Raw genomic sequence first — 14,800 nt, forward strand, 5'->3', positions numbered from 1 at the left:
ACTGGGGTGCTTGGCTGGCTCAGTCGGTAGAGCATGCAACTCTTGATCTCGGGGTTGTGAGTTCAAGCCCCACACTGGGTGTAGAGATCACTTAAAAGTAAAATCTTAAAAAAAAAAAGAAAGAAAAAGAAAAAGAAGAACTACCGTACAATCCAGAATTGCGCTACTAGGTATTCACCCAAAGAATACAAAAATACTAATTCAAAGGGATACATGCACCAGAATGCTTATAGTATTATCCACAATAGCCAAGTTATGGAAATAGCCCAAGTGTCCTCCAGTTAATGAATGGATAAAGTAGTGTGGGTGTGTGTGTGCGCGCGTGTACACACACACACACACACACACACACACACAAACAGAATATTACTCAGCCATAAAAAAGAATGAAATCTTGCTATTTGCAACATGGATGGAGCTAGAGAATACAATGCTAAGTTAAATAAGGCAGTCAGAGAAAGACAAATACCATATGATCTCACTCATGTGTGGAATTTAAGAAACAAATGAGCAAAGGAAAAAGAGAGACAGACAGAGACAGAGAGACAGACAAAAGACTCTTAACTACAGGGAACAAACTGATGGTTACCAGAAGTGAGGTGGGTAGAGGGACTGGTAAAACAAGTGATGGGGATTAAGGAATGCACTTGTGATGAGCACTTGGTGTTGTATGGAACTGATGAATCACTATATTGTATACCTACAACTAATATACTGTATGTTAACTAAATTTTTAAAAATTTTTAAAAAGGGGGGGGTTGTTTGACAACTACATTCTGTATGATCCAAGTCCCTAGTAAGATACAGAACATTACCACCATCCTATCAAGTTCTCTTGTGCCCCCTCCCAATCCCCACAACCACCACCTTAGAGGTAAACACCATTCTGTGCTTTTTTCCAGCAATTGATAAGTGTTGCTTGTTTTAGAATTCACATAAATGAAATCATATAATATGTGTTCTCTTAGGCAAAGCTTCTTTCCTGCTCAGCCTGACTGTGAAACTCATCCATGTTTTGTGTATCCATAGTTCGTTCCTTTTTATTGTTGGATAGTATTCTGCTGTTTGGACATACCAGTTTGTTTACCTACTCTCCTGCTGATGGACGCCTGGAGTGTTTCCAGTTTGGAGCTACTATGAATACTCTTGTACAAGTATTTTTGTGAACTTATGTTTTCATTTCTCTTGGGTAAACACCTAGGAGTAGAACTGCTGGGTCATGGAGTAGCTGTGTATTTACTTTTATAAAAAACTACCAGACCTTTATCCAAAGTGGATATACCATGTATTACATTTTAAAAATCATTGCTGTTAACAGTGGTTACCCAGGAAAGAAGCTGAAGACGACAGTGGACTTACTGATTATTCACATCTGTATTGTAAAAATTCAACCAACAGGGTTACTTTCATTATATAAAAAGAACAAAGCCAAGAGTCTACATCTAATACTAGTCCAGACTTCTTGAGTTAGCCTACACTGACACTAACTTCTAAAGAGGTCAGCAAACCACAGGTGCTGCCTGTTTTTATAAATCAAATATTGAACCATAGCTAGGTCCATTAGTTTATACATGGTCTATAGCTACTTTCAAGCTACAATAGAGTTGAGTAGTTGCAACAGACACCAGTGGGCTGGCAAAGGCTAAAGTACTGGTCCCTTAAAGGGAAAGTTGGACACCTCTTGTTCTAAAGCATTTACATTTTTTTTTTTTCATTTCAAAGTGACATTTGAAACTCTCTCATTCAACTTTTCTCCTACAGAAGAAATTAAAACCAAGAGATTTTAAATGGGTTATCTAAGCTTAGCTGGATGTGTGGAACCAAAAATTAGGTCTATATTCTGAGTCCTAGTTTGGTCATCTCAGAATACTGATATACTTCTAAGGTTCATGAAGTAAAAAAATATATATGCCCACAGGCTCACTTTTACTACAGTGCCCTATGTGGAAACTTCAAAATGAATTACTTTAGTGGGGCAGAATCATGGTAAGTTATGGGGAGTTATGCCTTTATGTACAAGTATCTCCACGAATAAGACTTTCACAGTGTGTAGCCATACTAGCCCAACAATACTTTCAACTTTAGCCCAAGGAATAGGTGAATCTCAAGATGAAACTGATTAAATGACAATTTGTGCATCAAAAAAAAAAAAAAAAAGGTAAGTGCTTACTATGTGCCAGATGCTACAGGGATGCGCAAATGAAATCCTGATGTGTGAGAACATCTAGTTAGTAAGAGCAATGTACATAAACAACTATAATCCAGGATACAAAGTTTTAGGTGTTACAGGAGATAAATGTGGTATTATTTTCATCTGGGCACATCAGAGAAAGCTTATGACAGCTGATACTCAAGCTAGATCTGTGAAGTAGGAAAGAATTTTCGATGCAGAGATGAAAGGGCATGGGGGAGGGAATGAGCAGAGCATTCCAGACCAAGGGCCCTCAGATCCACCCATTTGGGCTATGACATGTGGTATATGTAGAGTACGGTGGGAAATGACAGGTTATAAGGTTGGAAACTCAGTTCTAACCCAGTATGTAATAAGCCCAGAATGCCAGGCTGTCTGGAAATTATTTAAACTTTCTGAAAACAGTGGGGATCCAAATACAATTTTAGGGTATGGGAAGTAGCATGATCAAAGCTGTAGCCTTAAAAATAACCTGACAGCAGTGAAGTTGCAGTGGTTTAGGTCACAATGATTCCAACTGATTCCTTGGGTTTTTCTGGAGATGCATCAGAAGTTATGAGCTTCCCCAAAGTCAATAACACTATAGCTTTTTTTGTTTTAAGAAGCAGGTAGAAGCTGGAAAGCCAATGGTCTATTTGAACTTGGAACAACTTTGGAAAAGTTATGAAAGCTCTTCATCTGGTGCTTTAAGTTTTATTTTTTTAATAGTTTTTTTTAATGTTTATTTGAGAGAGAGAGAGAGAGAGAGAGAGGCAGGCAGGAGTAAAGAGAGAGAATCCCAAAGCAGAGCCCAATCCCACCACAAGATCATAACCTAACCGAAATCACAAGAGCCAGATACTTAACCAACTGAGCTACCCAGGTGCCTTCATCAGGGAATTTATAAGAAAAGGCACTACCAGACCCTGATACAGTGGAGACAGGGTTGATGCAAGTGTTAAGGACTATCAAAATTTGAAACAGGTGGTTAGTATTATGAAGCTATGAAAACGAGCACCCTGCACCCCCTCTGAATGTGGGTTTTCATAAGATATGGGGATGGGAGAGGAATAGGGCACAGTAAATTAATTCCTGAATTAACTGTAGTAGTGGCAATGAGGATGTGGGTCACAGATTTAAGAGACATTATAGAACTGGCATGACTTGGACAGGTTTAGAGCCCAAATGACAAAAAAGATAGTGACCTTCTTTTCAAAAATTGCAAATACAGGAGCAACTCAGAACTTCAGTAGAGGAAGGAAAAAAGAGCTCTGTTTGCAAGGTGACATATAAGGTAGTTACATATAAGGTAGTTACAGAGTTAGTCAAGATATCTAAGCCTCTCTCTCTCAAGGTTTATGGGATATGCAGGATGCAACTGTATCTGAGAGAGATGTTAACCAGTAAGTAAAATGTGTGAGTGATCTTTGCAGTTGTTTTATGAGACTGCCAGGGAAGAAGATGAAGAAAAAACAAGGCCAAAGACAGCACCTGAGAAACAGACGTTTAGGAAACAAGGTAGAACAGACTGGAGCGAATCAGGAAAATGATTATGAGAGATACTGGGGTAGGGGGGTGGTAAGGGCACACAAAGGGCAACTAATTATGGGCCAGAATCTACCAACAGAAATGTACCTTATGCTGGGGCACCTGGGTGGCTCAGTCCATTAAGCGTCAGACTCTTGCACAGGTCATGATCTCGCAGTTTTGTGGGTTCAAGCCCAACATCGAGCTCAGCACTGGCAGCCCAGAGCCTGCTTGGGATTCTCTCTCCCTCTGCCCTTCCCCCACTAGCTCTCTGTCTCTCTCAAAATAAATTAACTTAAAAAAAATTTTTTTTTAAAGAAAAGTACCTTTGGATGAGGGTGAGTCATACCTTACTATGGCATCAGCAAAATACTAAGAAGTCACAAATAAGAGCCAGTCCACAATCAGTAACAAAGTTTAAACAGATACGTGGGAGGCTGCTAAGTTAAAGGATTATTTTCAGAAATATTATTTGTAAAGCACCCTGCAGGACGCAGGACATTACTGTTAAATAAACGCCCATTAAATCTGAGAAAAGTTAAAACACACACACACACACACACACACACACACACACACACACACACACGTCCTTTATGCAGGTTTCATAAGAGCAGTATAAAAGGCTAAATAGAGCAATAAAGCAGGAAGCAGGAGACCTGGATAATCACCTTGTTTCTGTTATCCTAATCAGATGCACCACTCAGGCAGTCACAAACTCAGCTGAATCTTCAACAAGAAAGTTAAGTGGATGCTTCCTCTGAACTTCTATGGAAACTCACAATGCTATTAAAAAGGTGGGGGTGGTAGGGGCACCTGGCTGGCTCAGTCAGTTGGGCATTCAACTCTTTTTTTATTTATTTATTATTTAAAAAAAAATTTTTTTTTAACGTTTATTTATTTTTGAGACAGAGAGAGACAGAGCATGAACAGGGGAGGGTCAGAGAGAGGGAGACACAGAATCTGAAACAGGCTCCAGGCTCTGAGCTGTCAGCACAGAGCCCGAAGCGGGGCTCAAACTCATGGACCCCAAGATCATGACCTGAGCCAAAGTCAGCCGCTTAACCGACTGAGCCACCCAGGCACCCCATTCAACTCTTGATCTAAGCTCAGGTCTTGATCCCAGGGCCATGGGTCCGGGCCCCACACTGGGCATGAAGCCTATGTTAAAACACACAAACAAACAAACAAACAAACAAACAAAACGGGGGGGGGGTAGTGGGATGCCCAAACATGCGGGAACCTTTATACTATGATACACCAATACCAAAACAGTTTTTAAAATGTTGTAAAAGACTAATTACATGGGAACACTTCATAATAGAGCTCACTCATTCAACTTATTTTTATTACCTTCCTACTAAGTGCTGGGCAAAAGGCTCAATGTTAGGGAATCAAAGACGAGTAAATAAGAATGTATAGTCTAGTAAACAGGCAACACTACTACATAAAGTCATAAATAGAAAAAAATATTGTGGGATACACAGGCACTTGATGCAGTCTTAAGGCAAACAGGCATTCAAAGATGTATACCAGAGATCAGGCTATCAAAGCTGACATCTGAATACCCAAGCCAAGGTCAAAGAGAGAGATTCAGGAGCTAGGAAACAGGCCCAGAAGGGGTAGAGAATGGTAGACAGAGAAATAAGTCAGCAAGATTATAGTGTGTGTGTCATACTAAGGAGCCCCTGAGGACAATGGAGATTTATTTACAAGAAGTGTACTGAACATTCCACAGTCCTATGAAACATCCAATTGAAGATTTCCGACAGGCAGTTGGTTATATTAATATAAAAAAAACCATACAAACTAGGGATGTAGATTTGGAAGTCTCAACATAGAATAACTGAAGACACCAGAATACATAAATTCTAAGAGGAAGTGTGAACATTTCCCACAGAGGTGATGGAGTGCGGCAAGGTTATCCCCAACACATAACCCCAAGGTTATGCCCCCAAGGTGGCAGAGGAGTAAAAACCATCCCCTCAAACATCAAAAATTAAGATAAAACTAGCTATCTAAGTGTATACTTAAATTTTTACTTATACATAAAAAAAAATTATTTACAAAAAAGAAACAGACTATTAAAATGTTAATAGTGCTTATTCTAAGTGGTTAAAGATTACAGATTAATTTTACTTCAAAATTAATGCAATAAATGCATAATTAGAAAATAATAAACTTATCTTTCAACGTTAAATGTTTCTCTTTCCATTACACGATTGGTCCTTCAACACGACAAATCATGGAAATATTGTGACTAAAGATAGAAAGATTTTTAAACTTCTTTTAATATAATTAATTTAATTCTACAGATATAAATTCAAAAGTCAGTTTCAAAGAATCAAATTTTGGGGGTAGAGGAAGGTTGGTCTTTAACAATAGTAAAGTACATACTACTGTAATTACAACATCTAGAACATAACACACAAACTTACCCCGTCCCCTCCCTTCCACTACCAGTCCAGGAAGTGCTGTCTCCTGCTGGGTGATGGCTCATTATGCCTCTGCTGCTGCCGCTGCCACACCCACCACTGACCTTCATTTATAGCCTGCACACAGGGTAAGGCAAGTCCTGTTACTTTCCCAACAGCGCACATTTTTGTAAAGTTTCTTTAGTATGTCACACTCCACAGGACAAAGAACAACATCTTACAAAACTATGTGATACTGGGAAAATAAACACACTTGCCTTCTCCCCTACAGTCAGACACCCAAGATGGGATGGAGTCTGATCTCCAAAGCAGAGCATTTACTGAGGCATGACCCAGAATGGGAGCAGGTGACTGAGAAAATGGCACTTCGTAGATCTATAATAAAAGAAAAGATACATGAACAAAATGTAGATGTTAATAGTTTTGGTCCAGAATCCCGAGTATGCTTGGAAATCAGTAACTCAAGTTTTAAGTTAATATTAATATAGAGCATCTACTGACAGCCCTCAGATAATGAACTCCAAAGAAGCCCACAGTAGATGTCATTAAATAGCATCAAGTCACAGCATAGTTTAAAAAAAAAAAAAAAAAGCCTCTGGCCTTGGAGGTAGTTTAAAGGCCAAGGATTCTATCGCTGAGTAAATTTGGACAAATCAGATCTACGAGTTCAACTTTCTCTCCTATGAAATGAGGACATAGGGCTACATTAGTGGCTTTCAAGCTTTTTTGACTGTGAGCCACAATAAGAAATACATTTTACTCAAGGTATCTGTATATATAAAGTACAGAAAAGTTTCATGGAACATGTTTCCTTAGAATAAACTTATCAGGCAGAATAAACTGGTATTTTTACTATTCTATTTCACTATTCTTAAATTTTTTTTTTTTTTACATTTATTCATTTTTGAGAGAGAGAGAGACAGACGGAGCACAAGCAGGGTAGGGGCAGAGAGAGAGGGAGACACAGAATCTGAAGCAGGCTCCAGGCTCCCAGCTATCAGCACAGAGACCGACACAGGGCTTGAACACACAAACCACGAGATCATGACCTGAGCGGAAGTTGGATGCACAACCAACTGAGCCACCCAGGCGCCCCTCTATTTCATTATTCTTAAAAATGTTAATTGCAACACATGGTCTGTTACAGTGTAAATAATAGATGATTTCTAAGCTATCTTTTACTCTAATTGTATTTAATGCATTTAGTTTTAGTATCTGCAACATAAGCCACAAGATGCTATTTTTTTGTCCAGTTTCATACATAGCAACTACTAATTCCTGATGTGTCATTACTGTTCAGCATAAGAAACCAGCTCTAGGTATACTTTGATCATCTACATAGTGCACTTCATTTTAGAAGGTTGTTGTGAAAATCAACTGAAGTGATTTTATATCGGCGAGCATTTTGAAACTGCCAAACATACAAGAAGCAACTCAAAATCTTTCATATAGGAGCACCTGGCTGGCTCAGTCAGTACAGCATACACAACTCTTGATCTTGGGGTCATGGGTTTGAGCCCCACATTGGGTATAGAGATTACTTAAAAAAAATAAAATCTTAAAAAAAAACCCTTTTATATGGTCATTTAAAATAAGACAATGTGGGGCGCATGGGTAGTTCAGTCAGTTAAGCGTCCAACTCTTAGTTTTGGTTCAGGTCATGATCTCACAGTTTTGTGAGTTCGAGCCCCACATCGGGCTCTGTGCTGACAGTGCAGAGCCTGCTTGAGATTCTCTCTCCTGGTCTCTCTGCACCTCCCCCAATCACGCTGTGTCTCTCTCAAAAATGAATGAAGTTTTTAAAAATATTATAAAGTAAGACAATATGGTATAACCTCCAGTATTTTCTCTATCCCAAGTATAAATGCTAAAATTGCTCTTTAAATGAGTGCTTTTAATATATCCCACGCATTGAAGAACCTCAAATTAGATGGGATAAATGTACTAAAGACTTCAATGTAAAAAATAAAATTAGGAAATATGTTAAATGAATGTCTTTATAAAATCTTTGAGGTAGGGCCGCTTGGGTGGCTCAGTCGGTTGAGCGTCCGACTTCGGCTCAGGTCATGATCTCACAACTCGTGAGTTCGAGCCCCGCTTCAGGCTCTGTGCTGATAGCTCGGAGCCTGGAGCCTGCTTCAGATTCTGTGCCTCCCTCTCTCTGCCCCAACCGACTTGCATTCTGTCTCTCTCTCACAAATAAATAAACATTAAAAAAAAAAAAATCTTTGAGGTAGAGAAGGCTTTTTTCTATAGGCCAGCAGACACTGCAACTTTACCAAAGTCAACCCAAAAAACAAACACATAACCATCTCCCCCCTACACCTACATTGAAATTCAAAAGCAACTAGAAAAAATTTGCAAATGAGTTTCTTTAAAAAAAAAAAAAGTAACTTATTTCCAAAACATAAAGGGTACACATATTAAATACAACCTAGAAATTGCACTAGTAGAAACATGTATCAAGAAATAAATTTGCAGAAATGTACATGCAAGGCTGGAGGGAATGGGCGGAGGAGAGACCAGTACATACGATAAAGTACTGGTTAAAAAAAAATCAGGAGTTACTCATATTTCCCTGGGTATCTCCCATGCATCCATAAGATATACATGTTAATCAACATGTTTGTTTTAAAAAATCATGGTATTACATGGACCTATATAATAGAACATTAGTGAGCTATTAAAAATGATACGGATTTTTATTAACATGGGAAGGTGCCCACAATATATTCCAAACACTATAAAGCAACACTTATTGTAGGATCTCTTTTTGTTAAAAAAAAAAAAATTGACATTATACCCATTTAAGTCTGCCCAGATATGTATCAAAAATATTAACAGTGGGTATCTCTGTGGTGATGAGATCAGGCAGCTAGCCCATACAGTGCCTTTCTAAGAATTAGAACTAGAACAAGATACCCTTTTCTCTAGGCAGACTCCCCACGCTCAAGGGTACACAGTCTGGAGAGTGGAGTATGGACTTCAGCCTCTACACACCACATCTACATATATCCTTAGAGAGATGCCCTTATGTTGGGATAGGATTATGGATGGCAATTTATGCCATTTTGCACTGGTTTACTATTACTCCAATAAACGCGGAAATGTATTATTTGTTGGTAAGAATAACACTTATTTTGGAGCGTCTGAGTGGCTCAATTGGTTGGGTGACTAACTTCGGCTCAGGTCATGATCTCACAGTTGGTGAGTTCGATCCCCGCGTCAGGCTCTGTGCTGACAGCTCAGAGCCTGGAGCTGCTTCAGATTCTGTGTCTCCCCCTCTCTCTTCCTCTCCCCTGCTCATGCTCTGTGTCTCTCTGTCTCTCAATAATAAATAAATGTTAAAAAAATTAAAAAAAAAAGAATAACCCTTATTTTCAATTTTGAATAAGTCTCCCTTAATCCTTCTAAAACGAATCCCAACTTTACCTGTAGTACTATAACTCTTATATAATGCCTTTACACTTTGACAGTTTGTGCCTATTATTTACTTAAATACATATACTCAATAAAATCTCAACTTCAACATCATATAAATACAAAGGTTAGGTAAGAAGTACTACCTGCATTAAGAAATGTCATTCTAACATAAAATGAAGGTACTTATTACTGGAAAGAAGGCACTGAGGGAGGTAGTCTACAAAAGTTAATCCCTCTCCACCACTCAAAAATTCCTTCAGCAAAATGGTAGCACATTCTAGAAGCAATAATTGTTCACCACTTTTCCCCCATTTAACTCCGGATGCAAGATTTATTTCCTCTTCACATTAGTGGGTTCCCAAAAGACAGCTATCTAAATAAAAATCGTGAGTGTTAGTTAGGCAAGGCATCTGTAAAATAATAAAACTGCTGGACTAGGATTAAAGGACAACTGGGTTCTTTTCTTGGCTCTGTGGAATATGTAATTTTACACAAAGCAAAATCACAACCTCTCTAGATCTCATTTTTCTCATCTCTAAACTGGGGGTTGGGCTAAAAAACCTCCAAGGCCCCTTTCAGCTTGTGATAGGACTTTAAGCCTCCTTTCCACTCTGGAGGAGCCAATTTCAGTCAAAAGCAACAGTTTATTTTTTGAGTCATAGCTAATTTACCCTCTCCCTGTTTCTCTTAAAAATGTCGTGCCCAAATAGTTCTCAACCCTAGAAATTTATTCTCACTCAGAAAAAAAAGGTCAAGACCTACTAACAAGGTGTTCTTTAAAAGGCAAAAACAAAACAAAACACTAGTCCTTATTCAATATAAATTATAAATTAAGATAAATTTTCGGAAAGCAAAAACGCACCCTAAAGCAGCACTCCACTGGTGGATGGCTTAAATATGCCTTTTAAAACAAAGAACTCATACACAGAAAAACTGCTAACATACACAACCATCACATGTTTTGAAGGCACAAAAACTGTTCCCCCTGGGATTTACTTTCCCCAAAAGAAGCCTCTCTGCCAGGAAGAAAACGTCTCTAATTAAAAAGGAATTAGGCAGGAACCAACCCTTTTAATGGTCTTTTCACTGTCCGAATTCAAGTGCATTTGCGTGTACCAAGTACTTGTGTGATTAACTAACCGCGGCACAAAGATGCAACCCACACACTTAACACTCACTCACACTCTTCCGACCGGGGTGGCAGTGTGGACGAGTCACAAGATAGCGGCGAGAGTGGAAATTTCCTCTCCCCGGGCGTGGGGCAGGGTCTGGCTTCCCCGAACCGCTCGGCGCCACCGGCCGCCTCAGCCAGGGCCTCTCCCGGACCGCGCGCTCCGTACAAAGGAGGCCCGGGCTCTCGGCTGCCGCACGCTCGGGACTCGGCTCCGGGCAGGGGTCCCCAGCCTCCGGCGCCGCAGGCCTGGGCAGCACGTGCGCCCCGCTCCCGGCTGGGAGGAAGGAACCGGCGCGGCGCGGCCCGGACAAGGCTGCCCGCGGGCCCGGCTGCCTCGGGAGCGAGCGGCGGCCCGCCCGCCACGCTAGAAATGAATGGGGCCGCGCTGCCCCTCCTCCGCCACCGCCCGTACGACAGTCTGGCGGCCCGGGACGAACACCGCTGTGGGCGGCGGAGGCTGTGGCTGCTCTGGGGGCCCCCGCGCGGGGAGCCGCCTCCCGCCTTTCCTTTCCCACCCCACCCCGCCCGGCGTCCCCCGGACCGCTGCCGGTCCCGGCGCCCAACCGCCGCCCGCTCACCCCAGCTCTTGGCGGTGCGCCCCAGGAACTCTCCGGTGGTGGGGTTGTAGATGAAGAGCTTCCACTCGGCTAGGCTCTGGTTGAAGGACTTCTTCTCTTTCTTCGTCATGGTGCGTGTGCCTACGGCGAGGGGAGCGGCGGCCGCGCGGGTGGAGGCGGCGAGGAGCGCGGAGGCGCGTCCCGCTTCAAGCGGCACAGCCCGGCGACGGCGGCGGAAAGCGGGACGGCAAAGGACACCTCCGCGCTGCGGTACGCACTCGAACCTACTGCGCCGCGCTAGCCCGGCGGCCGCTCGGGCCGCGGGAGCCTGACGTCTCCGCCCGCCGCAACCAATCCGCGCGCCGCTCGGGCCGCGCCGCCGCTGCCGCCGCCGCCGCCGCCCGGAGCGGCCGGTTTCGGAGAGGACGCCCCGCCCCGGGCCCCGGCCCCGCCTCGCCCCGCCCCCCTCGCCCCGCGCCTCCCCGCCAGGCTTAGGGACGCTCGGGGCTCCCTCTGCCCTGGTCCGAGGAAGCAAAAACCACACATGGCAACTTTCAAAATCACGAGGGCTTCGCAAGCACATTTACATTAACAGGCAAAAGGTGGGCGTCCGTGACCCGCAGGTTTCTCAGGAGGAGAACTCTGGGGAGATGCTGTGGGCCACCGGGGCCCGGCGGCCCCTCAGCGCCTTGCCTGCGGCAGCGTGGGGCCAAAACGCGGAAACGACTCCTGTCTGCTCGAGTCGTCTTCACCGAGGAGAGGACTTCACCACCCTCTCGCCGACCGGCCTCCCAAACCGCCTCGAGGCGTTCTCCTTTGGGCTCTCTGACGTGCGTAAACTCTGCGGTAGGATCCCGTGAGGCATCCAGTGTAGTACGACTGCCGCTCAGAGAATGCCCTTACTTGGCTCTTCGGAAGGATTTCGCCAGGAATCGCAGCTCGATGGAAATTTCACTCTAACTACGTCAGTCCTAATGAAACGGAGTATGCTTTTCTCCAGATTCGGTTGAATTTATCAAGGAAATCAATCTATGTGCTTTCCTGAGGTTCCTGTCAGCTCTAAAGACCTGCTTTTTTCTGAGACGGCATCTAAAAGCAAATAATTTCTTCGTTTAGTGGTGACGCCTAAGTAAAGTTCCCGGCTTTTGCATCTTTTCCACTAGTGGATGCGCCCCTTGGTCCGGGCTGAGGGTGCTGTCGACATTTTTCTACACGAGATGGAGCTGAAGAGTACAGCGCCCTGCGACTGTTGGCGACGGGAGGAAAGGAAATAGGGAGTTTGAGCAGAAGGTGCGTGTTTTTAAGGAAAAACAAATGGAGCACTGCTTCTAGTGTACTGGCAAATAAATTATGAATGAGGAAATAAATGTGGCACATATAGTACCGTTTGGAGTAATTGCATTATAATCTACCTGGAAGTTTAAACACAGCCTGCAAATGCTTTAAAGGAGTAAATGGATGAAGACATTCCGGCGTCTCTCATTGCCTCACGTTGCTTGTTGAAGCAGGGAATTATGGATTACATTTCCCGCAAGTGGAAAAGAGATAGAAGAATATATTACCACAAAGTAATTCCCAACCCCTGCGCTTAGGAAAGCTGTATTTTATCTCCTTAAAAAATCTAACTACAAATTAGCCAAAATACCGGTAGGATAACAGGCTTTTTAGTCTAGCTAAGAGGTTAAGCTGTACGGTCTGCTTGGAATAAAATGTAAAACCCATCTGCTTCATTTATCTTGTGGGTCTCCGTGCTAGTCACAAGCACAGTTTGAAAAATAATTAACCTGGTGCACACAAAGAAAACATGGTGCACACAAAGAAAACGAGAACATTTGAAATAGTGTTTCAGAGCTATTGAGCGCTGTCAGGGATTTGTAGTTTGTATATTTTTTAGTGGTCCTCAATATGACTTTCCTATGTAGTGCTTTGTGGTTTTCCAAATAAAGATTTAAATGCAAATATAATTCAGTCAGTAGTTTTAAAACCATGCCTAGTTTAGGGGAGTAACCAATCCAACAGATTTCAATTTGGGGGAAAAGTCGACATTCTGCTCCAAAATACGGGCAGTTTGTTTCTCTGATATATGATGCTTGAGCGTTACCTGGAAAAGAAAATACTGAGTGTATTGGAGGAAGGAGACTACCAAGTATGAGCAGATGAAATATCAAATTTAATCACAGCTTTATTCCATATAAGTTTGTTTTAAAAGTTGCCCTTTTAAAAAGAGAAGCTATTTTGCCAGGATGCCCACTCAAATTTGAATTTCAGATAGACAATGGATAATGTTTTTAGTATAAGTATATTCCATGCAATATTTGCGATATATTTATGTATAATAAAAAAATTATTATCTACCTGAAATTCAAATTTACCTGGATATCCTGTATTTTTATTTGCCAAATCTGGCTACCCTGCCTGTAGCATAGAGCATCCTATGAATCCCACAGGAATAATAATGATCATTTATACATATTTAAGTCCTAGGCCCTGTACTACTTGCTTAGTGTGGTGTATTTCTTAATCTTTACAAACACTCTAAGAGGGAGGTATTGTTTTCCTAATTTTGTAAATGAGGAAACTGAGGTTTAGAGAAATTAAGTAACTTGCCCATAGTCAAAAAGCTATCAAAAAACAGTATATTGATTCAAATCCCCATCTTCCCTCAACTACCCAGTACTGGTTCACCAGCGAATGATGGCAGAGCTCTGGGGAAACTTCATAAAGCTAAACAAGGCAGAATGAGAGAAAATGAGAGAAACGGTTGTGAGGCACTTAGTTAAATATTTTCCCCCCTCAGCAGAACCCATTTTCTGCCTTCTGTGGGCATAAACAAGATATTTTGGCTCTCAATTTGCTAAAACTCTTGGTTTATTCCTGAATTTTAGAATTATGTACACAGTAAAAAAGTATTTCAGTTCTTATAGCATCTTATTTATAATTTGGTATTATAACTCATGCTAATACAGTACTAAATCACTGAAAGACCATTATTTGTCCCTTAGAGAATAGATATTACGATTTTCTTAGAGGGGCACCTGGATGACTCAGTCAGTTAAGTGTCTGAGTTTTGATTTTAGCTCAGGGCATGATCTCACAGTTCATGGGTTCGAGCCCCGCGTCTAGCTCTGTGCTGATGGCTGGAACCTGCTTTGGATTCTCTGCCTCCCTCTCTCTCTCTGCCCTTCCGTGCTTGCACTCACATGTGCTCGCTCGCTCTCTCTCTCTCTCTCTCTCTCAAAAATAAATAAATAAAACATTAAAAAAAAGATTTCTTTAGAATTAGTCCTTCCTTACAAACAGCATCTCCAGTTGTGTTGGCATTTTATTATACCTAAGAAACACAGTCATGAACACACAATTCTCTTTATGGAAACATCGGTTTCAATTTTAATTTTTGATTAATCCTTTACAAACAACATCTCTACATCCTTTGCAGATTAAAGGGCAACACCTACATTATTAATCATCTTAAATTAAATGAACCAGTGTTTTTTTAAACCGTGAGCACAGTATA

General features: G+C 41.8%; 1 protein-coding gene across 2 annotated transcripts in view; it reads right to left on the reverse strand.

Moving 5' to 3' along the window:
* The window catches only part of ATP1B3 (ATPase Na+/K+ transporting subunit beta 3), a 66,649-nt gene that overhangs the window by 34,550 nt on the left and 17,299 nt on the right, over positions 1 to 14,800 (reverse strand). Inside the window, exon 1 of one of the 2 annotated variants that reach the window (XM_023260509.2) lies at positions 11,308 to 11,630. The exons of the other annotated variant lie outside the window; for it this stretch is intronic. Within the exon in view, the coding sequence (XP_023116277.1) occupies positions 11,308 to 11,416 (109 nt within the window). The 5' untranslated portion in view covers positions 11,417 to 11,630. Of the gene's footprint in view, positions 1 to 11,307; positions 11,631 to 14,800 lie in introns of those variants that run through there. 2 annotated transcript variants of the gene reach the window in all.

This window comes from Felis catus, chromosome C2, assembly GCF_018350175.1.
Source record: "Felis catus isolate Fca126 chromosome C2, F.catus_Fca126_mat1.0, whole genome shotgun sequence".
In the NCBI taxonomy this organism is placed as follows: Eukaryota; Metazoa; Chordata; class Mammalia; order Carnivora; family Felidae; genus Felis; species Felis catus.